The sequence below is a fragment of the Mytilus californianus genome, unplaced genomic scaffold (genome assembly GCF_021869535.1).
Source record: "Mytilus californianus isolate M0D057914Y unplaced genomic scaffold, xbMytCali1.0.p SCAF_8, whole genome shotgun sequence".
Classification (NCBI taxonomy): Eukaryota; Metazoa; Mollusca; class Bivalvia; order Mytilida; family Mytilidae; genus Mytilus; species Mytilus californianus.
The window spans coordinates 64,196,839-64,222,136 of NW_026262734.1; the positions used below are offsets into that span (position 1 = coordinate 64,196,839).

At 32.0% G+C, this 25,298-nt stretch overlaps 1 protein-coding gene across 6 annotated transcripts in view; it reads right to left on the reverse strand.

Moving 5' to 3' along the window:
- The window catches only part of LOC127712321 (nuclear receptor corepressor 1-like), an 85,428-nt gene that overhangs the window by 18,603 nt on the left and 41,527 nt on the right, over window positions 1–25,298 (reverse strand). For 3 of the 6 annotated variants that reach the window (XM_052218688.1, XM_052218692.1, XM_052218694.1), the window contains 18 exons: window positions 22,597–22,685; window positions 18,171–18,339; window positions 17,084–17,242; window positions 15,983–16,099; window positions 15,550–15,606; window positions 14,925–14,977; window positions 13,979–14,045; window positions 13,283–13,368; window positions 12,674–12,760; window positions 11,638–11,728; window positions 10,645–10,878; window positions 7,599–7,908; window positions 6,980–7,151; window positions 6,407–6,522; window positions 5,274–5,387; window positions 4,355–4,426; window positions 2,321–2,457; window positions 1,005–1,164 (listed from right to left, as the gene is read on the reverse strand). In XM_052218688.1, the coding sequence (XP_052074648.1) occupies window positions 1,005–1,164; window positions 2,321–2,457; window positions 4,355–4,426; window positions 5,274–5,387; window positions 6,407–6,522; window positions 6,980–7,151; window positions 7,599–7,908; window positions 10,645–10,878; window positions 11,638–11,728; window positions 12,674–12,760; window positions 13,283–13,368; window positions 13,979–14,045; window positions 14,925–14,977; window positions 15,550–15,606; window positions 15,983–16,099; window positions 17,084–17,242; window positions 18,171–18,339; window positions 22,597–22,685 (2,290 nt within the window). The remainder of the gene's footprint in view (window positions 1–1,004; window positions 1,165–2,320; window positions 2,458–4,354; window positions 4,427–5,273; window positions 5,388–6,406; window positions 6,523–6,979; window positions 7,152–7,598; window positions 7,909–10,644; window positions 10,879–11,637; window positions 11,729–12,673; window positions 12,761–13,282; window positions 13,369–13,978; window positions 14,046–14,924; window positions 14,978–15,549; window positions 15,607–15,982; window positions 16,100–17,083; window positions 17,243–18,170; window positions 18,340–22,596; window positions 22,686–25,298) is intronic. The other 3 variants (XM_052218691.1, XM_052218689.1, XM_052218690.1) reach the window with 3 other exon arrangements.

Here is a 25,298-nt window from a genome sequence, read left to right on the forward strand (position 1 = left end):
TACCCACACAATTAGTATTGCTTGTATGCTGACTTTGGCAAAACCAGGAAAACAAATATCCACAAATGTACAATTTTTCCTCAATCAACGAAAATTGGTACCCACTGAAATAAATGAATCCACAGTATATCAAACCTCATTTGTGTTACACTTTATAAGTAATATTTCCTTTAATTTTGTTAATTTTAATGTTCGTATTTAAGGTTCTTAATTTCAAAATTTCATCATTTGCTCCAACCAAAATAACTCAAATTTGTATTTTTTCAAGCATTTAAATTTGAGAGTTCCCCATACCTTGAAATTCATGAAAACTTGTACCCACTGCATGCCAATGAATCAACAGTATGTAGTCTGTAATTTATTTACAGTCTAAACTCAGGGATATTTAGTGCTTAAAATAGGATTTTTGCCACATTTAATGCATAACCTTCGATTTCTTTCAGCTCATACATACTGATGCATATTTTCCATTTGCGCCTTGAGTTTTTTCAATACATACAATTTACGTGTAAAACTTAATATCAAATTGTTTCATTACACCAAGCATGTCTGTAAAATAAGTGCTTGATATATATTTTTTATATTGGAGTTAGTGTTATTGATTCTTGTTTGCATATATTAAACTGTAAAGTAGTTTGATAGGTTCAACATGAGGGGCAACCAATTTGAAGGGTAGTAAATTTGGATTGCAACTGTAAAAAGATTGGAAACAGATACAAATTGTCTTGCAAGTTGCCATATATGAACCAATCAAAGAGTTGTTGCAAATAGTCTTTCCTATGTAGAAATGACATTATCCCAACTTATTGCTTTGGATTTAAAACATGTTTTGAATGAAATGCTTGTTTCAATTTGTTAGATGTATTGCGTTAAAAAAATATGCCACAAGAGGCATTTACAGCAGTATATAATGTCACATCACATCTACTTCACCTTTTTTTAACAATATACTAATAATTCTTATATTATTTGATTTAAACACATATTAGACCCTGACTACTCACCATCTTCAATCCTGAGTGAAGATGGACTTGGTGCACTTGTTGTGTCAGAATCAGCATCATCGTCCTCATCCATACTTGATGGTGGTTCATCATCTATATCAGGGGCAGTAACTGTGGATGCTATACTTTCACAGATGGAAACTGTTCTATTATCTTCTTCCTGTAAATAAACAATTTGATTTTGATTACATTACTCTTTACACTGCTTTGAACATTGCACTTACATACCTTTTTTATAGGTATTTTGCAATTCAATAAATGTGGGGTATTCTTCAATTACACAACAACCCAACAACAAAGATAACCAAAAGACATCTAGAGGTCAACAATAGACAAGTGTCTATACCATATGTCAAACTCTAAATCTTCACTGAGTATGTACAAGACAAGTGTCTATACCATATGTCAACCTCTAAATCTTCACTGAGAATGTACAAGACAAGTGTCCATACCATATGTCAACCTCTAAATCTTCATTGAGTATGTACAAGACAAGTGTCTATACCATATGTCAACCTCTAAATCTTCACTGAGTATGTACAAGACGTGTCTATATATACCATATGTTAACCTCTAAATCTTCACTGAGAATGTACAAGACAAGTGTCTATACCATATGCCAACTTCTAAATCTTCACGGAGAACGTACAAATTGTGATTAATTAAACAAAACCTAACAAAGATCTGACATCTGGTTCATTATTATGTTTTACATTAATCTTTACAGGTCTTCTTAATTCTTATTATAGTGTGACTTTTTTTCTTACCATTGAAAACTACAACAAACTTCAGTTGCTGATCTTATTCTACTCATTTGGGAAACTGAATCATGTACCACTACAGAATATACTTTCATCATCCCAAAAACAATAATCCATGAATAGAAATTAAAATACTTATTCAATATATACAGTCAAGTCCCGTAATTTTGTCCATTTGACAAGTCTTTGCACTTGGTTTATTAATCGTTATTTGGACAAAATTACAGAAAAAAAAGGGACAATAAAATCCTCTAGTTGAAGAAAGACTACCAACACCAAGAAAGGCATCGAAAAGCTCAATAATGGATCACAAAACACTTGACAGAAAAATTCAGCAATTGAGCAACATTGACACCCAAACCCCTAAAAATGAGGTTGCTGACAGTTGAGAATAATTGTCCAGCATGGTCTCTTTTAAAACTTGTGAAATACACAAAGATCCCTTTCACTAATTACTGAACATACTTATCAGGTATAAATCTTATCGTAAAAGACAATTTCTCCACTATGTTAGAAACATATCAAATTACTTTGGGCATTATCAATTAAACATACCTTAGTCCTCTCTTGCAGAATTGCTTCCAGGTTGAACTTTTTCTTGTAGTTGAAATAAAAATTTTTACATTGTGCCTCTGACTTAGTGCCAACCACGTTAGCAATGGCAGCCCAATCACGACCATGTTCTCTTAGCCCTACAACCAGGAAGTATAATAGATTTTCAAACAGGAAATAAAATGTATTTTACAGAAAATAATTAACTTATTGGATTCCTTGTAGTCAATGGATGACACATTTTATCGATTTTAAAACTTTAATGAAATAAAACTAGAGGCTCTCAAGAGCCTGTGTTGCTCACCTGATTCTACTTTGGTTTTGGAAATCATGTTAAAATAGATTAAAATCATAACAGATACCCTAATAATGAGTGAGGCCAAATTTGGTTTAATATTGGCCCTGTAATTTAATAAAAAAATCCTGGTGGCCATCTTGAACAGTAAATCAGCAACAAAGTAACAACACTTAGTCATCACCTCATAAGGAACATTCATGCCATGTTTGGTTTCAATCCATTCAGTGGTTCTCTAAAAGAAGACATTTGTATGTATTGTCCATAGGGTCCTATGTTAAACTAAGTCCCCAGTTGGTGGCCATCTTGGATGATGGATCTGCTTCAAAGTAACAACACTTGGTCAGCACTTCATAAGGAACATTCATGCCATGTTTGGTTGCATTCCATTCAGTGGTTCTCTAAAAGAAGACATACGTATGTATTTCCCATAGGGTCCTATGTTAAACGAAGTCCCCCGCTGGCGGCCATCTTGGATGATGGATCGGCTTCAAAGTAACAACAATTGGTCAGCACCTCAAAAGGAACATTCATGCCATGTTTGGTTTCATATTCCATTCAGTGGTTCTCTAAAAGAAGACATTTGTATGTATTTCCCATAGGGTCCCATGTTAAACTAAGTCCCTCGCTGGCGGCCATCTTGGATGATGGATTGGCTTCAAAGTAACAACACTTGGTCAGCACCTCATAAGGAACATTCATGCCATGTTTGGTTTCATTCCATTTAGTGGTTCTCTAAAAGAAGACATTTGTATGTATTCCCCATAGGGTCCTATGTTAAACTAAGTCCCCTTGCTGGCGGCCATCTTGGATGATGGATCAGCTTCAAAGTAACAACACTTGGTCAGCACCTCATACGGAACATTCATGCCATGTTTGGTTTCATTCCATTTAGTGGTTCTCTAAAAGAGGACATTTGTATGTATTTCCCATAGGGTCCTATGTTAAACTAAGTCCCCCGCTGGCGGCCACCTTGGATGATGGATAGGCTTCAAAGTAACAACACTTGGTCAGCCCCTCATAAGGAACATTCATGCCATATTTGGTTTCATTCCATTCAGTGGTTCCTTAGAAGTTCAAAATGTAAAAAGTTAACGACGACGACTGCGACGAAGGACAACGGACGCCAAGTGATGAGAAAAGCTCACTTGGCCCTTTGAATACCTTTGTTTATTGATACTTGCAACATAAAGAAACAGAAAAGTTCACTTATATCATGGCCAATACAAACAGCAGATATCTTTCTCTTTTTGGTTAATTTTTCTGGGGGTTTGATAAAAGATACTGTCAGATAATACCATTAAAACCAAAATCTATTATTGTTCGACTACTTTTTTGTTGACTAAAATTTGATATCTCATTTAAATTATTTATAGAAGCTAAATATTGATTATAAGTCTCTAAATGTAGAAGTTTTTGCCAAGCAGAGATGCTTGTGAATCAATATAGCAAATTTGGTTTAAAAATTTATATAGGTCCTGTCCTCAAAGAGTGAATTTAATGCCTTAATTCAATCCAAGTTAATCATATCAGGTTGGGTGGTGAGCATGACAATTTTGAAAGAACTTCTCCCTTGCCAGGAAAACTTTCAATTTACATTCCAATTGTTAACAAAGAGAATATAATGTGGCTTTTTCAATATCACATCCATATCAACCAGAGACACCAATTTAATCCCAACAGCTCTTTGTGGAATTGTCTCACACTTATGAGATTAAAAAGAGGATTTATCATTATTGTACCTTTTTTTGCTTTTTCCATATCTTCTTCTGTCCACCTTGATGATTCGGCAGAGTCACCTAAAACAAAAATGCCTGGTTTATCAGACATTCAAGAAGCAAATAATTATAACCCTTTTAAATCTTATACTTCATTTAACATGACAACTTCAAAGTTAAATATTCACAGAAATAAATTGCACTAGAATTTTTGAGATATATGAAATGAAGTTGTATTTTGTATGCAGTTAAAAGCACTTTTTATTAAAAACATTTCTATCTCACATTATTTCTTAAATGTTTCAAATGACCCCACAAATATATTTTATAAAATAAAAATATGGATTAATATGGCAAACATGAAATGTATTTAATAAAAAAATAAGTTAGAGAACGGAAACGAAAAATTCAGCAATTTTTCCCTTTGTAAAGGGGCAAAACTCTAGAACAGTAAAAGTGACGCCACCAAAATTCAAACTTGATCTGTGTTATGTAGTAATAAGCACTGTGTATAAGTTTCATAACATTTGGTTGAGGCTTACTTAAGAGAACGGAAACGAAAAATTCAGCAATTTTCTCATTTGTAAAGGGGCATAACTCTAGAACGGTTAAAGTGATGCCACCAAAATTCAAACTTGATCTGTGTTTTGTGGTAATAAGCATTGTGTAAAAGTTTCATAACATTCGGTTGAGGAAAACTAAAGTTAGAGAGTGGAAACCAACTTTGGGACGTACATACGGACGGACAAGGGTAAAACTTAATGCCCCCTCCGCTACGGCCGGTGGCATAAAAATAATGATAAATAATCATTAATATTTATTCAATTTCAATAGTTGGATTTACTACATATACTATGATGCATAGGTGGCCATGTGCTTCAAGTTATAACCAAAGGGGCATTTTTGTATTTGTTCTTCACAGTCTAGGATATTAAAGTGTTACCTTCTGTACTTTCAGGAGCTGCAGGCTCTGTTGGTTCTGTTATCTGGGGATTCAATTTTCTGCTAATTCTATTAAAACATGCTGAACAACATTTGTTCACTTCTTCAGTTAATTCTACAAATGATCACAGAAGCTCTTTACTATGTTGTTATATAGACACACTTATTATGAACTATTATAGGAATTTAATCGTTTCTTTAACAGAAGTCATACTAAATAAGTTAATTCTTGGAATTTTCCCCGGCTTAACAAAGATTTTTTTTTTATTTGTTATACCTTTTCTATTGTCTGAGTTAACAAATACAGTAGAACTTCAATGGGTAATTGGAGTACATACATTGTTTGGAGATTTCTCGATACCTTCCTTTCATTTTGTGATTGTATATGGGACATCTGTCTTTATTTTTGAAATAAACACTTACTATAGTTATTGTTTTTTGCTGTTTTGAAAAAAAATAGTGTGTATTTAAATAAAATCTGCTTCTTTTTGTGAGAATTACGTGTTTTGTGGCAATCTAATTTTGTCAACATTAAAATTTGAGACTAACTACGAATGAATGTTAAGCATCCGCTATTTCAAACAAAGTGGCAAAATATATACTATTTTTAAAATATTGACAATTTATTTTCAGTGGTATGATAAGCCACTTTTTTGGCCCCTTTAAATTTGAAAAGTATTATAAGTTTATCAAATAAAAATCTTTAGATGTTCACAAGCCATTAGACGAATATAAGGTTATATATTTTAAAATCATGTTTTACTTATATGCCTAAATGTCTTGCCAAAACTGCCAAATTGTCAAGAACGTGTCATTTATATACAGATAAATTCAAAGAACAAGCTCACCTAACAAGTAACTATTAACTTATTTTACCCCAAATATATCAAGAAGTAATTAGAACATTGAAAAAGTTGAAAACGTGTCACACCATATGGTTGATCAATTGTTGGCAACTTTCAGACTATTGGTTATATCATGGAGGTCAGTTTTTATTGGTGGAGGAAGCCGGAGTGCCTCGAGACAACCCCCAACCTTCCGCAGGGAAACTTACAATCCTAGTCAATTAAGATCGGAGTCGAATGCACCTGCCATTTTTCTGTACCTAAGTTAGTTTATTTCAAGATCACTTACGTAATTCTGCAACTATTGGATCTCTGATTTCTGCTGGCATTTCCAGCCATTTAGATGGAAACGGACGCAATCTTTTGACTTTACGTTTTGGTGTCTTGCAGGTTGGAATTGGGCACCTTTATAAAAAAATATATTCTTTATTAAATATTTACCCCTTAAAAATTAGTAGTATTTTCAGCTTTTTTCATATTTCTGAAACAGACAGATAATATATGACGCCATCTGGCCAATACACCCAGTAAAGTCATTTTACAAATATAGCCATCTGGCCAATCCACCCAGTTAAGTCATTTTACTAATGATTTTTAAGGTGCTGTTGTCAAAAAGTGTTTTGTGTGTGCTAAAGTAAAGTCTCAATTTCATGAAAATCACAATATTTTAATGAAAAATAATCTAAAAATGCACTAAATAAGTGGGCTAACCATGTTTTTGTATTAGAAACAGCAATGTCCTGTTAATCCCCTCACCTAGCTATGGCTTTTATAAAACAAGTTCTTTGTTTATTTTTAACAACACTCCCACATCTACCAAAGTTTTCTTTTAAGTATATTACATAAATTAGTACAAACTTACGGAGTATATCTCCTTCTGACTGATTTACAACGACAGCTACTACAGACCCTCATGTCTGGTTTTAGATCACTCTCACTCATACCATACAGTTCACAGTTACCTATGGTCAGGGCCCTACTGTAACTATAGTTCTCTAATTGCATCTTACACACAACACACTGATGTGGGCCACCTGTAAATAACTTTTTTTTAGAATGCATGTATTTTTTTTAATGTTTTTCAACAATTTTTCATCATTTAAAGCATCATTTGCAATATGGTGTAATAAAACTATAAAATATGCATAGAATCATATCATTTAATTTTCATTTAAATTTTCCATAGATGCAGCTACAAGATTTATTTCTCCCTGTGTTTTTTTTTTTTTTTTGCCTGTCTAACAGAAAGAATAACAACAGCCGAGCTTAAAAATCTGTGACGTCACTACTGGGGTCAAACATATTTTCAAAATTATATTTTCATATTTTCATCATCCCCATTTCTGATTCACCATGACAATTATATTTAAATGAGGCAATATTTTTAGCAATTTTATCTTGGTTGCAATATAAGCAAATATAAACCCCTCCCAAAAATGTCTTCAACAGTACACAGAGGTTCTGAGTAATGGAAATCTTACCATCTCCTTCTCCAACTTGTACTGGGACAGCCTCATTATCATCAGATGATTCCTCTGCCTTCTCTTCCTTCACAACATCTCCTGACATTTCCATGGGAACCTCTGTTGATGAGGCAGGAACACCTTCTTCTTGTTGTGCAGTATCTTCTATTTTTTCTTCCTTTATCTGTTGTTCCTCTTGTCTCATGGCTGAACTGTTGGGCTTAGAAAATGCTTTTTTCCTTTTGATTGCAGTTTGTTTTCTTAATAGTGTTTTGTAATTTTCATCCTTTTTAGTTTGGTAATAGAATTCAATGCAGTTAGATACACTCTACAAATATAAAAGAATTATATAACTTCTATTACATGTATATAATTATGTTTATACTGCACTCGTTCTATTTGAGCAGTCAAAATGCGTTGACCGTATATTTCTATGTCATATACAGTCACTGACCTGATATCACTTTTCCTCATGAATATTTAAATAGAAATTGCCGAAATTATAATTAATTATTCATACGACCTATTCAACCTGTTCTTGTTTCCAATGTATACAACGACTCAAACTTATTTCTTTTGCAATTTTTAGAAGAAAAAACATATCTCATTTGTTAATATTTTTGGTTTGCAAACTATAAATCATTATGTTTTATGTTTATTGTTGATATTTTAGTTCATTCTCAAACAAATTCCTTCACCATCGATTGCGGGTTTCAACAAGTAATGTACATTTCATTGTGTTTAATATTTCTTCGCCTGCATGATATGAGGCTTTTTTATAAAAGGGGGAAGTTTCCCAATATTTAAGTCAAATAATAACATTAACACATTAAACAACAATTGAAAATATTTTTTTTTAGATTGCAGTATAAAGACAATAATAGTGCATTGACTTGACATATCAACGATATAAGGATTCGGCCCGAAACGGGGAAAAAGCTCGGCAGAGCCTCGCATTTCCCCGTTTCTAAGCCTCATCCTTATATCGTTGATATGTCAAGTCAATGCACTATTATTGTCTATATCTAGACCATAAAATGATTGTAGTCGAGTATATCATTTTTTGAATAAATAAAAACATAAGTTATAACCCATACTTTTATAAAGGTTACGTGCCTGTCAGATTATTAAATAATGTAAAACAAGAGTGCACACGCTGAAATGTCTCGCCTTCTTTACCAATCATTGATATTATGTTGATAGTCCTAAATATAAAGCTTTATTACAACTGTCACATAAACTTAACATTAACCAAGTAAACTAAACATTGACCAATGAACCATGAAAATGAGGTCAAGGTCAGATGAACCATGCTAGGCAGGCATGTACAGCTAACAATTCTTCCATACAACAAATATAGTTGACCTATTTCTTATAGTTTAAGAAAAACAGACGAAAACACAAAAACTTAACACTGAGCAATGAACCTTGAAAATGAGGTCAAGGTCAAATAAAACCTGCGTAACTGACATATAGATCATAAAATATTTCCATACACTAAATATAGTTGAACTATTGCATATAGTATTAGAAAAAAAGACCAAAACTCAAAAACTTAACTTTGACCACTGAACCATGAAAATGAGGTCAAGGTAAGATGACACCTGCCAGCTAGACATGTACACCTTACAATCATTCCATACACCAAATATAGCTGACCTATTGCATGCAGTATTAGAAAGAAAGACCAAAACTCAAAAACTTAACTTTGACCACTGAACCATGAAAATGAGGTCAAGGTCAGATGACACCTGCCAGCTAGACATGTACACCTTACAATCATTCCATACACCAAATATAGTAGACCTATTGCATACAGTATAAGAAAAACAGACCAAAACACAAAAACTTAACTATAACCACTGAACCATGAAAATGAGGTCAAGGTCAGATGACACCTGCCAGTTGGACATGTACACCTTACAGTCCTTCCATACACCGAATATACTAGACCTATTGCTTATAGTATCTGAGATATGGACTTGACCACGAAAACTTAACCTTGTTCACTGATCCATGAAATGAGGTCGAGGTCAAGTGAAAACTGTCTGACGGGCATGAGGACCTTGCAAGGTACGCACATACCAAATATAGTTATCCTATTACTTATAATAAGAGAGAATTTAACATTACAAAAAATCTGAACTTTTTTTTCAAGTAGTCACTGAACCATGAAAATGAGGTCAAGGACATTGGACATGTGACTGACGGAAACTTCGTAACATGAGGCATCCATATACAAAGTATGAAGCATCCAGGTCTTCCATCTTCTAAAATATAAAGCTTTAAAGAAGTTAGCTAACGCCGCCGCCGCCGCCGTAGCCACCGCCGCCACTGCCACCGGATCGCTATCCCTATGTCAAGCTTTCTGCGACAAAAGTCGCAGGCTCGACAAAAACTATTCAAATCCTCCAGAGAATTTGAGATGAATATGGTTCAGAAGTTCTCCCAATCTTTTCTTTACATAAAACTTCAAGGTCGGTGTTTCACAAACTCTGGTAAGATTTATGACCGATAATAAAAATGTATTAGTTTTTAACATAACAGGAAACCCCAAACTGCTTCCAAATTCCAAGGGTTGTAATTGATACTGTAGAATAGCTTAATATATGTATTCTGTTGGATATTAAATAATCTGTCACATCATACTCTGCTTATTTAATATCAGAGACAGCAAGACATATGCATTTTACAGGGCAGCTATAAGATGTATTTGCATGTACATATTTAGATATTAAAGCCCAAGGGTCAGAATTCTGGCAAACGTCAGTTTTGATAGGAATAAATATATCATTTTAAAACACAAAACTCTAATTTGGCACATATATGAAACAGTTCAATTCATAATGAATATGTGTAGAAAGTCTTAAGTTTGTGTGACCACAAACTTAAACTTCAACCTACCTCAAACCAAACTTTAACCTGATATGGACAGACAGAGACAGATGGATGGTGCACAGACCAGAAACAAACGTAATGCCCCTCTCCTATTGTAGGCAGGGAATAAAAACTTGAAATTATGTAGGCAAAAAATCCTTAATTTGACATATATATATTCTGGTACCTTTTTTTCTAGGTATGAAGCAATTGCAGGGAAGTTTTTAGGATGTTGTAAATAGCGTTCTTTAAAGATGCGTTTCTCTTCTGGGGTCCATATATTGATTAATTTCCTGTCCTTCCATTCGGACATAGGGTCCTCGACAAGTCCATTGTTGTTGTAGTAACGTAGTGATCGCTGTCGAGCATCTAACATCATTGGGGGTATTACTGCTAAACTTCTCATTTTTCTATCTTCCTCCTAAAAATAAACATAGTTGTCTTAATTTAAAATATGGTATTAAACATTTCAAGTAGGTTCCTTTCAAATATTTAAACATACTATTCCGTGATTTTGTCGGTTAAAAAAATAATGAAAATCATAAAGTTAGAACAACCCAGAATTTTTACAGAAATGCTGAAAAATATCTCAATGCTTACTTTGCCCTTAACATTAGTGCACTATAGAGAGGTACCAAAATTAAAAAAAGATAAATGAATGACTGTAAATTCAGAATTTATTGCAAGGTTTTTATTAATGCGAATAATGCAACTGGTGAGTATTGCAATAATAAGAACTCGCATTATGATATTTGATGTATATATCTGTATGCAGCTTTTTCTGAAATCGCAATAAGTAATCTCCCATGTAAGTCCATTCTCCAAAAATCGCAATAATAAATGCATGCAATAATTTTTGAATTTACAGTATTCATGATTATATTTAAAAAAACACATTGTGATAGGTCCTTGTATTTAAAGTAACATTCAGGTCACTGGAGTAACCATACATATTTCATTAAATTACAATAGAAAAATATCAAAGCTGTATAATTTTCTAAACAAAAAATGTTTTCCTTCATAAAATTTTTGAAATTGCATTAATTAAATCTCACATTTTTAACAGTAATCAGTGATTCCAAATATTAAATGTGCACATTAATTTCTGAATTTACAATAAACCCACATTTGCAAAAGTTATGATAAAAGATTTAACACAACTGTAAACATGAAAACCAACCTCCTGTTCATGAAGACCATCCATGATTTGTTCTAGTTCTGCTTCACTCCTGGCATAACCTGCTACGTTACCACTCCTAGTGCCAGCCCTACTGAAAATAATAAAATATACCAATATTCATCACAAAAGGTTTAAATTAGAGATCAAACCAACTACATGAAGTTAGTGGTCAAACTTGTTACTGGCAACAAACACACAAACACACACACAACTAAAGGTAAAATAGGGAAGACTCGACATTAACCTATACATTTTTATAGTATTTCAGGTATATTTTTGTTGTTGGGTTGCTGTCTCACTGACATTTGTCTAAATGAAAGAACCTAAATTGAGCAAGCTCATATATCCCACACACTCACCAAAATGATATGGGATATGTAATGTTGGCTTCCTGTTTCATTGAAGTTTATCAGCATCTTCTTTTATTTAAATGTTTAAATAATATTTGCAAACAGTCAAAATTACACCGGGAATGTACATCCGGATGATTTTTATTTTACAAACACTTCAAAAACAGAAATTAAACAAGTGAAACTGCGAGCTACTGCTCACTGATGATACCCTCGCCGCAACTGGATAATTTTAATAGTGTAAAAATATGCAAGTGTTCGGGAAACAGGAAGTTGTTGAGTAATGAATCTGAAAACGCATCACACGGTATAGCTGACTTATATAAACCCCAAAACCAAATTTCAGAAATCCTTATGATGTAGTTCCTGAGAAAGATGCGACGAAAAATATTCATGGGACGGATGGACGGACGGATGGATGGACGGACGGATGGATGGACGGACGGACGAACGGACAGATGGATGGAAGGACAGACAGAGTTAAAACAGTAAATCCCCACTTTTTTAAAGCTGGGGTATAACAAGCTGGACAATTGGATTTTGATTAGAATGCTAAGTACTCATCACAATATAGCACAAAAATAAGCTGATTTTTTTTCAAAGTCAATATTAAAGGAAAGACTACATGAAAAGTAGAGCAGAATGTATAAAAGTGTGAAGTTATATTAGATGAAAATCGATCAGACCTTGAAAGTCTTTCCTTGTCTTCTCTTGATTTCTTGATTTCAGGGAAACATTTCTCAAAAAATTCTCTCATTCTGGCATCCTTGGCTCTGTAAATATATATAAAATATGACAATAGCAGATCATTTTATGGTACAAGTCTGAAATAATTTCCTGCCATGACATGTAAAATCATGTCAACTAGAAAACTTTCAGTTTACAGGACATTTCCATCAAAATTCAGGGCTATTAAATTTAAACATATATGATACCATATATAGTAAGGCCTACAGAGACAATTTTAGAATTTCAACTGCATATTCCCGGTACAAAAAATTACTTGACACCAATCCATAAGAAATTTGAAAGTGTCTTCCCTAGGTCCCATTATAATAGAACAGCTCTCAGCTTTTAATAACCTTTTGATGTCTAACTTGTGTTGTGAGTTTGATGTCTAAATATGTCTTATTTTATGCATATCAAATAAATTGTTTTAACCTATGGCTTACAAAAATTTCCAGTCCAATCAGCACTGAGTTTAAACTGGTTGCACTAGTACTGCAATATCTGATTAATGAACTTGTCCAGAACAGTAAAGCTTTAAAAAAAAACATCTTTTTAAAATAACTGACCTCCTTTTTGCATGGTTTTCTATTCTTTCTATCTTTTTTATCCAGACCTGCATCAGCTGATCATATCTTTCTGTTAAATATCTCTCCTGAAAGACATGTATAATTTAATTATAATATAACAATTTTATATCTCACATTTCTGAGAAATTAGAAATTAAAAGTACAAAGTAATCTTAAGATGATAAATCACTATACCCAGTGCTTTTCCATATTCTGTAGAGAAATACTAATTTCAAGCTTCAATAAACACTATTTATTTAAAAAGAGTTTTTTTTTTTAAATGATAACTTTATATTATGTAATAGCGATTTAGTTTTTACCCGATCTCCAATGGGAAATCTAACAGTTTACAATATTTTGACAATAAAATCATTTTCAGTCTACATTTTTAATTTTTTACACAAAACAAGAATACATAATCCAATGAAAAATGACTTCAGGTCTGCAAAAAAAATTTTGGTGAGTAAACATATTGATTTTGTCATTTTATAAGTTTTGAATATAATATAATAAAACAGTTATTGTTGGAATTTTAGTGTCAATTTATCCCCCTCTAGAACATTATAAGCGCAGGCAACCGCAAGCAACATAATATTCCTTCCAAGACAATGTTCATTCAAAGACAAAATTCAGGAATATTCATCTATTACCCCTATAAAATTGTTAAAACAACTATAACCATCTTGTAATATTTACCCTGATACGTCTGGCCTGGTTTCTTTTCTTTAGGTGTAAAATCAACCTCTTTTTGAAGACTTGATGGCTGAAAGTAAAAATAATCAAACTAGATATTGATGCAAATTTAATATTATTAATTATTTAGTAATAATAAGGTGACAAATGAAGTCTTCTCTGTTGTGTAACTTACAGTAGGACATATTCACACAGTAAGTTCCAGGGTTTCACATTGACTATTGTCAGCTTGCCAAGGGCAAGTGAATTTAACAATTTGTGCAATCTGCATTTAACATTCAATTCAGTTTCATTTGGAATTCCTGTTATTATCAGAAGCATCTCACCAGGGGTTAAAATTAGTGTGGATCCAAGGTTCAAGACCTGTCTTTTCTGTGAAGGGACTTTTCATTTTTGAATTAAAAGTCAAGAACCTAATTTCTTTACACTAATGCTTTATACAGGACATTTGACTTTCTTTAGGAGAAATTTTCACTTGAAAATTCAAATGGTTCTGAACCTTTCATTATCTAATGCCAAATTTGAACCCCTATTCTCAAAGTAAAATCTTATGACTGCATGCATCACCACTAGATCAATGTCAAAACCATTGTTTTTCTGCTGTTTGTAAAGAAAATAACAGTAATGATGATTAAAATCGGATGACTCTTATTAGACTTATATAAATGTAAATGTACAGCTAGGATACATTAATGAACAAAATGGTAAAATGGTGTGAGGTCTATTCCATTAATATGTATGTGGGAGGGTAGGAATGGAAGTTTAATTATTGAATGTGGTTCAAGGGTCTTTTCTCAGTACGCGTCTATTACCATTATGCAAAATTATCTAAAAAATGGTTCTTGGTTGTAGGGATATTTTGAAAGTCCCTTCCTACCCTCTCACATACATTTTAATGGAATAGCCCTGACCTTGATGAACATTATGTTTAAGAAACATGTCAACTTACTTTGCAATATTATCTTTATAGACCTGTGTATCTGATGGCTGGTTGTAAAGAGGCTGAAAGATATAACATGTGAATAAAATATTACCCATTATTTTAATATATACAAGTTCTTACTTCCAGAAGAATAATAAAAATATCTATCTAATTCAAAAGAAAATTTGTTATTATACTATTGCAAGGGAATTTTTTAAAATATAGTGAATGTCTAATAATGAAAGTTCTTTTATCATCACAAGAACAAAACATAAGTTTGGTGTCTCTCTGACATTCTGTTTTGATAGCCCCTTTCTGTCTGATATCTATACATAATCTTTGTTTTGTTCAACACTGCAGATATCTATACATAATCTTTGTTTTGTTCAACACTGCAGATATCTATACATAATCTTTGTTTTGTTCAACACTGCAGAACTTAGAAAATATGCAACTACTTTTTTCATTTCTTTTCGACATAAACTTCTGAAGGCTATTCATATTTTCATCTGTTTCGAAGTCTGTGACAAATTAAATGGATATATCACAGTGATATCTATTTCTTCTAGAAACCGAACCATCGATGTTAAAATAGAATATAAGATTATTTTTCCTTTACTTAACTCTTAGTTTCCATACTTGTACTACTTACCAATTCTATTTTAGGACCAAGTGTTGCCAACATGTTGTGTGCTTCCTCTGCCTTTTTCTGTAAATAAAACATAACTTTATGATATAAACTGTCTGATTAATAGCTGTTTAATTTCCAACCACAGCAAATACTACATGCATAATCAGGACAATACTATGCTTATTTCTTTGAGGTATACCCTGTTTTGTTTAAGATTTAATTGTTGAGATTCACTGAATTACAGGCTCCTGACTTGGGATAGGCACATGAATCTTTGGAAAATTAATAATTATACATGCATATTTTCATTAAAACATGAGACAAATTTTACCACTATACCCCATTTTTCATGATATTTATCCAATCTGGATAGTTAAACTAATAGTATTCTTTAATTGTAAATCTTTATTTTCATGTAAGTTGGCATTAAGACTTTAATTTAAGTTTGACTAACCCTATTTTCAGCATAAATAATTTGTGCTAAACTTTGGTGTTTGACTTCAGTGTTGGAGATCTGTGGTGTTTCTGTTTTGTCTACTGGTGGCTTGGATGTTTCCTGTTCCAGCTGTCTCTGTAAAAAACAAAAATATTATAAATTCATAATTTCTGTGATGTTTTTATTATTGTGTAAATTGCAAACACATATGTAATTGCAAAAAATAAAATCTTGCATTTTAGATTTTGATAGCATTTTTTGTATGCAGTATTTATTAAAATTGCAATTATCAATCCAGCATTTTTCAAAAATCACAATAATAAATGCATGTGAAAAATTCCGAATTTACAATTAATTTAGCCATCAAAACCGAAATCAACTAAGCATTTCTACAAAGACAAGAATCTGCCAGTACAAAATAACATCATTACCTCAAAAGTAAGATTCAGATATCATATATTGTTATTTCATTTAATTGTGGTAGGAATACAATTTTTAAGGACTGCAGAATTATTTTATTTTTGTGGATACTTGATTTTATTTTTTTAACAAATTCTGCATATAATATACTAAATTGGTTTGTGTTTGTTGAACACTTAAATTTGTGGTTTACCATTACATAACAAAATCCATACCTTTTTTTGTTGAATACCACTATGAAAAATTAACCATGTTTGTTGAAGTACTACTAGTTTGTTAGCTATAATGTGGTTGTGTTAATAGAAAATACATCTTACACTTTTTTTATTTTCTCTTTCAATTGGCCTGTTTTTTCACTCCTTTTTTTTTGCAGTGGCACATAAACCTTGAACTTTTCGTTTTTAGTATGTTAATTTACCAGTTTTCTACCTTTTTTTTCATTGGGACATAAATCTTTGAACTACTTTTTGTTTCATGTCTGTTAATTTACCTGCTTTTCTGTCATTTTATGAAGATCCATAATCTTGAACCTTTTTTTATCCTTCAATAAATGTTTTTCTGTCATTTTTTTTAGACTCAATATAAATCTTGAACCATTTTTTCTTTATTTTTCCATCAATTTACCTGGTTTTTTTTCTATTATATTTTTTAAATGGGACATAAATCTTCTACCTTTTTCTTTTCTCTCGCTCAACTTACATGTTTTTTCTGTAATTTTTGTATTTGTTGTTCATGTTTACTGATCTCTCTATCAGTTTTACTGATGGCTTGTAACAGTTCATCTTTAGTAGTACGACTACTGCTCTCATCAGGTGTTGGAGAAATTGCCTCTACTTGTGGGTTGTATAAGGTCTGTTCCTATAAGTAAAATAGATGTATTTATTTTTCTTAAAGCATTCCTTTTATTGAAAGAAATTGACAATAGGGTGCATCTAAGTTTAAGATTGATTGATAGTTGGTGTTTAACACAACTTTCAGCACTCTAGGCTATCTTACAGCAGTCAATTTTTATTGGTGGAGAAACATGGAGTATCAGGAGAGAAAGCTAAGTTTTAAGAGTTCATCGAAGAACAGTCTCAGTAGATAGAGGTAACAGAGGACAAATCCTGTTTAAGTCTTCATCAAACAGTTAATTACATAATTACATCATCGATAACACATGTAACAACTGTCAGCTGCTGCCCTTTTTAATTTCATTTTACAGCTCAACATTTTTATTATCGTTTTCCTGTACAATTCATAGTTTTCTTTTAATTAAATAATAATTTATCATTCATTAGAATATTCACATCTATGACTCAAAATCTTAATTAAAGACTATTTACAATCCCTACAAAAAGAATGTGTTTGCCAACCAATGACAGATAAAAATTTGTTTGAAAAGGCAAAGCCTTAAGTTCACTATATATATATAGCTAAGTGATACTAAAGGGCCATGAAATTCAGAACTTGGACTAACAGCATTATTTTAACAGAGGATTACTATATGTTATTTGAATGCAAATCTAGTTATTTAAAACCAGTCTGTTTGTTTGCTTATTGTGTCATTACGTCATAACTACATGTATGTACTCTGCTTTTGAAAATATATTTCGGCTATTTCTTTTTAATAATTTTGAGATTTTGGAATCATTGGAAGCCTTCTCTGACAAAAAATATTTTACAAATAATAATAACCTAATACCTTTACACATCTTTTGATCAAAAATATGTTTTTGTCAGAAAGTGTGGCTACTGTTTTAAAAATAGATATATTGCACACAAATTTATGTTGACTAGTTCTAACCTTTTTCACTTCAATATGAAGTGGTTGTAAATCTCTATCAACTTGTAATCTGGGTCTTTTTGGTGGAGTTTGTTGAACCTGACTGGTACTAGGTCCAGGCTCCCCTGGACCTGTAGTCTGTAGATTTCCCATAGCCTCCTGTCTGTAGGGTTGAAATGATTCTCCACTTCTGAAATTATAATGTACAAACTTTATTTTTATTTTTCTTACAGAAGAAAATAACTCTAAGGGCTTCACTGAGAAATATTGTCCAGTAAAACCACCTACATAAATTGAAACTAAATATGAACTTTATTTCACAAACTAAACATTAGAGATCATGATTTATCTATTAGTTGAAATTAGTTTTTTTTATGAAGTATCAGGCCATAAGTTTTCTCGTTTCAATTCGAATTGTTTTACATTTGTCATTTTTATACCTTGCTATAGGATATGGGTTTTGTTCATTGTTGAAGGCTGTATGGTGACCTATATTTGTTAACTTCTACATCAGTTGGTCATTGGGATAGAGTTATCTTGTTGGCAACCATACCACATCCTCTTATTTCATAGAGCTTTCAGTTACTGGGAGTACTCCAAGATCAGTAGTGTTTTTAGTGTTTTTGTTATTTATTTCTGTGTTTAGTACCCATCTGATGAGTCAGTTCCTTTCTCACTAAGATTTACAATTTGTTCTTATGCTGTGTTATTACACCACTCTCCTAGGTATGGGGAGACATGATTGCTCACAAAAATGCTTAGACTTTAATAGATAGTAGTCTCTTTGGCTATCATACCACACCTCATTACTTTTACATTTCTCAAACCAGATACCAGAAACCTAGTAGATTTCTATTTTTAACCAATCAGAGTTTACCTCATGGTGTAACTAAAGACTAACAGCCATTAATGTTTAAGCTATACAACAACTTTAGATGTTCTCAACCCTTACATGTTCCTGTCTCATTAACAATTATACAAAATAGTTTTAATTAGAGCTATTTTCCTAATGCTTGTAGTTTGTTTGCAAGCTAACCAAACCTTTAAACTACAAGGTTTAGGAAAAAAGCTCTAAAACATTCTGGTTTTGACTAATTTACAATTTTTTTTGATTTTTGCTAATAATTATCTCCTACTGTAACAGTCATGACAGTAGCAATTTAACCCACAAACATATCTAATGATATCAAAATCTTTCAAAATTCACTGCACAGTCAAGTCATAACTTAACAGTGATAGAGAAATATTTTTTATGCTTATTTGACCATGAAAAGTTTAAGGCAACAGGCTGCCAGATTATGTCATAAAGAGTATATAAATAATATTGCATAATTCAGGTACATATAATAATCTTAATGCACATTTTAACATATTTTTTTTTAACTAAAATTTTTTAAAGTCCTTTAATATCTTGATCTACTGAACAATTACCATGGTAACTAGTTGACTGATAATCATCAAACTGACATAAAAACATAAAAACATGAAACCCAGACAAATTAAAAAATCATTTAAAAAATGTGTAATCTGTATGAATTGTATAATTAAGATTAATAGTGCAGCTTAGGGTAACAACTGACTGGGTTATGAGCTATGCTGAATGTTTAAAATATACAGCAACTTCCAGTCAGAAATCTGATCCCTTCTATGGGCATGGAAGGGAGAGTGGCAAGATCTCTGCATGTTGAAGAACCCTTGCAACAACATTTTGAAGGGTCTAACATGTACCAAGGACCAACTCTGCCCCTCTTTTTTCAGGGGCAGTTCCAACTTCCTGATTTACATGCCAGTTGGTCCAATGTGAGGAATCTACCTGTTGGATTAACGATAACTTAAATTTTCTCAACCTGAAATTCATGGAATATCTGCCACTGGAGAGAGAGCAAACAAAACTAAAACAATACAACTATACTGGCTGAAATGTTATGAATTCTACATGGTCTTATTCCTTTATACCAAGTTTTCCAGAAGACATGGGGATAAAGATTTTTTTACTTCACTTTGGTCCTCATTGATCTGAGTTAATGTAGCTCCAAAAAATTAACAGCAAATGCTTGTTCAACACAAGACAACAAAAAATAAACAAGACATTATTATATATATTTCAACTTCTAGATGTTCGTATTAATTATTTTTAGGCCCTTTTTGGTCATAAAGCTCTTCAACTGTTTCAGTTCTTATACATTCTTGGCTTTCAAAATATTGCATTGAGCATTCCCAATGAAGGTAAATGTTCTTCAACGCATAACGTCACAGTACCCAAATTGCACAGAGTACCCAAATTGCACCTATTCCAACAAAAATCGCTGCATAAATCTTACAAGTTTCCTTTGAGACTAAATAGTTTGTATTTTTATGATTTGACATTATACACGTCTTTCAACAAAGGTAAATATATTTAAATATACACAAAACGTTCACAGTATATATCAACAGAGGAAGCATTTACTGGAAAAAGTAAATCTTCGAAAAAGTCGCCATGCGACGTTCACAAAAAGTCATCTTTTAAAAATGAGCAAATTAAATATGTTACAAGCATCCAATTCTTAATAAGTTGCTACGCAGAGCGCAGCTGGATAAGACCGCAGAGGTCAAACCCTGAACAGTTTGGGCAAAAATGAATGCAATATTCGCGCTTAATACAGGTCTGAATTTGGATTGTAATTAAATATTTGACACATAAAAGGTTTCTGACAGAGAATAACTGTAGTCAAAGAACTTAGAATTGGTTATATGATTTAAATTTATATTCAATTTTTTGCTTTTGTGCAATACACTTTGCTGTTGCGAACTGAATTCTGAAATGAGAAAAAATTGTTGACCCCCCACAATTTCTTTTTACCCCCCCCCCCCCCCCCCCCCCCCCCTTCCCCCTTTTTTCCCCCCAAAAAATTCTTTCCCTCAAGATATGGTCATAATCTCAATTCAAATTTCCAATAGAGTTTGCAACCATAATTACCCATTTCAATTTACCATAGTGCTAACTTAATCTATTTTATAATAGAATTTAAAGTATGGTGTCAGATCTTTCATATGCATTTTTTTGTAAAAAAAAAAAGATGCAACATTTGCAGATATTTTTACTGGTCTTCCTTTATAAATATGCATTTCTTTAAACATAATTTAAAAGCAGTGTAAGAGAGGTAATCAAAACGTTGTATTTGGATTACCTCTCTTACACTGCTTTTAAATTGTCTTAATTGTTCATTAACCATTACTTTATACATAATTTAAAAGCAGTGTAAGGGAGGTAATTCAAATTACGTATTTGAATTACCTCCCTTACATTGCTTCAAATATTGTTTTGTACTAGAGTATTTGTCCATTAACCAGGACACCCTTGTTTTTCCCCATTTTTTGCCCCTAATTCCTAAACGGTTTGAGCCATAACCCCCCAAATCAAATCCTTACCATCCCTTTGTGGTATGGAAACTTGTGGTACAATTTCAGAGATCCATACACCGTTCCACAAGTTATTGTCTGGAAACTAGAAAAATGCTTATTTTTGGCCCCTTTTTGGCCCCTAATTCCTTAACTGTTGGTACCATAACCCCCAAAATCAATCCCAACCTTCCTTTTGTGGTATTGAACCTTATGGTAAAATTTCATAGAGATCCATTCACTTAAACTAAAGTTATTGTGTGAAAACCAATGTGTCTTCGGATGACGACGACGACGCCAACGTCATACCAATATACGACCGCAAAAAATTATAAAAAATGAATAGTAAGCATGGACTTGTGTCAAATTGTTCTAAATATTTGAAGAAATAAAACAAAACATCTGTTATTCGATTTTCAAGGATGTGTGTTTAAGCATGGATGCAATTTGGGTACTCCTCATTACAGAATCATGGACCATTTGGAGGTGGTTCTAACCCATTTTTCTATGATTCAATATGAATTCAAATTTAAATTGGTGGAACTATATAGTAAATAATGACACATCTACAAAATAAACAAAGAATGGAAACTTTTGTCTGGATCATAAATAAACGTAGGTGAAAAAACTGTCAACATAGGTGCAATTTGGGTACCGTCACGTTAAATTCAATACAGTGTTTTCAGTTATTTGTTTGCTATGTCATGGAAATTTATCCAATATCTATTATTAATACCATACAAACTTCAATAATAAGCATGCATTAAAATCAAACTGATATACATATTTGTAGTTCGTTATAATAGGTCTTTTGACACACTATTACCATGATAATGGATTTTTAATATAGCACTAAATTACTGCAGCAACAGGCCCAACATCCTTTTTTTAAGGAAAAATTTGTATAGATTCTATTAGTATGTAAAAAAAATCTAACAAGCTTTATAGTAATTTTACAAGTCTGGGCTAATAGGCCTATAGTTAAACATGCCTGTAACTGCATGGTCAACATCAAACAAATATTTATAGTATAAGCTACTTATTAAAGTGAAATGCACACCCATACCTGTATCTGTCTATGTTAGCTGCATGTCCATGGAAATCTGTAAGTAACTGGGGACGACGTCTGGCAGTGTAAAATTCTGCTTCTCTATTCTACAATACAAAATATAGTTGTTGACTGGCTTAAAAGTTTTTGCACAAAACAACTTTTCTTAAATTATTTTTCAAGGTGTATTAAATTTACACTTCACCTCAAACTGATTTTGTCATTTTCACATGTCCAGGATGGGCGTGGTCACAGAAAGGGAAAACCTTTGAAATGGCCCTCTGTCACTATCTTATAGATTGGACATGGCATTTCTTTTCTTTCGTCATAAAGATTCAACCTTCTGTACTTTGGCAAGTAAAGCTTTTGAATTCTATACATTTTTTGTATTTTAAAAATAAATCTAAAGTTAGATTTCAGTAAAGAGAAGTAGACTGCCCACAGTAAACAGGTGAAATTGACAAATCTACCTGAACTGTAAAGGACTGTCAACAGTGAACAGGTGAAAATTCCCAAACTACCTGAGCTATATGGTGTACCAAAGTTGATTTAAAAGGTTAACAAGGTTAATGGATTCGTTCTGTATTTTCTTTTGAAAATGCCAGAACCATTGTCAGGAATATGACAATCATGTTCATCCAAAACATATAAAAAAATATATTCACAAACACACACATAGATACTGGCTGAATACTTTATATCCCTGGCTATTGCTTCCAGCAACCTTAATAGAATTCATTTGGAAAAACATCTTTCTTTGCCATGGTCCCAATTTAATAGATAGAAAATAAACATAGTTGACCAGAGTTCAAGGATATCAACAGTTTGTAAACAAAGACTTATCAAACATGATCACAATGTTAAATAAGATGGGTAAAAAGTATGTACACAATATGTGTTTGTACATTAAAAGCACATACTTAATTCTAAGTGAGAAGCCACCAAAAAATGTTGTTTACAATTGTATTTCATAAATGAATATGTGTCCAACTTTTTCTGACCATGTCGTATACAATTGTATTTCAAAAATGAATATGTGTCCAACATATTTTCATGATAATTTTTATTTCTTTAAACAGAATTATCTGTAATCTTCCATACATTTGTCCTTAGTTAAACATAAACTTATGTCATAATTTATAACCTTGAAATTAAAATTTGTGTGCAAGTAGAGAAATTTATGAACTACATGTACAGTATAATTTTTTTAATGATGCTTTTAATCAGATATATTTCTATTTTTACCATGTTTACTGAAAATTTTTCCAGAAAATCAGATAACAAATAGGTACAGGACAAATTTAATAAAAAATATGCACTATAATCACTTTTGAGCGGTAAAAAGACATACATGTATAACATAGTCATTTGCTTACAAATGTTAATTTGTATTTCTTCCTTTTTGCATACATGTATACAGATTCTACCACTGCATCAAGTGTGATACGATATTTATCCATGCGAGACAGTTAAATTTTCAAATTTAAAATGTGAGGCTAATGCCGAGCGTTTTAAATTTTTTTAAATTTAACTGTCGAGAGTGGATAAATATCATATTGCACGAGATTTGGTGTTGGAATCTGTTTCGCTAATAATTTAATATATAGACAATCTTAATCCTTCTTTTCAATTGATCTGCAAAAAGATGTGTTCTTCCTATGTGATGTCATCAGACATGGTCGCCTTTTTTTATGATGTCACAAAAGGGTATTCCAAGGAAAGCACGAACATTTGACATCATAATCGAATTTTGACCAATGAAGAGCTGAGATCAAACGAACCACACGTTGATTAAATAAAAACAATCAACAGGTCAGGAAAAGGATACATTGGGTAAGAATTAGAGAAATATATATCAAAGCAAATATTTTTTACAAATCAACTGATTTCAAAAGGGCTTCAGTTATTACAGATTATTCATGCATTAATTTTTTCTTATTTCAGTACTGTGTATTTAAATACACAAAATGTACTTTATTCAGGCAACACTTCAATCCATTTTAATCTATAAATAGTAACAAAACTTATGAAGGCATAAAAATACATTTAACCTAAACATCAACTAAAACGGTTTACCATTGATGTGGTTAAGTCATTTTGTCTGGCAGATCAATCATTAATTTCAGGTCATTTCTAGGATATTTAAAATTCTCCATAAATACAGAATATAGATATAACAAGCTAACTGATAATTTTTGCTCAATTTTCTCATTGTTTTATTTATTAGCAAATTTTTATTATTATGAAACTTAGTGTATGATGAAATATATGTACTAATAGGATCTCTTACACTTGTAATTAGTCATGGCTACTAATACAAGTAAATTGTTGTTATTAATAATAATATATACAGCAGACATTTATCCCCACCTCATAAAACATGGTAAATTTCTGTAATATTTTATTTTAAACAATATAATATAAACACGCCATTACAGTTTGACACCATATTTCATCATCAGGATTATTCTTGTTTTATAATTCTGTCTAGCAAAATACCCTGTACACAACACTTGTGTTCTGTTTTGAATATTTACATATATTTTGAACCAACTTTTGATTATACGGTTCAACTTTCAGTGCAATTGTCCCTATTAGAGATCCTATTTCTATCTTTATTTTGGAGAGATTTCCTCCAAATTCCAATTGTCATGATTGTATTTGTTTTTCTTTGTCTCAGACCTACAAGCAAAACCAAAATATACAAACATACATGCACT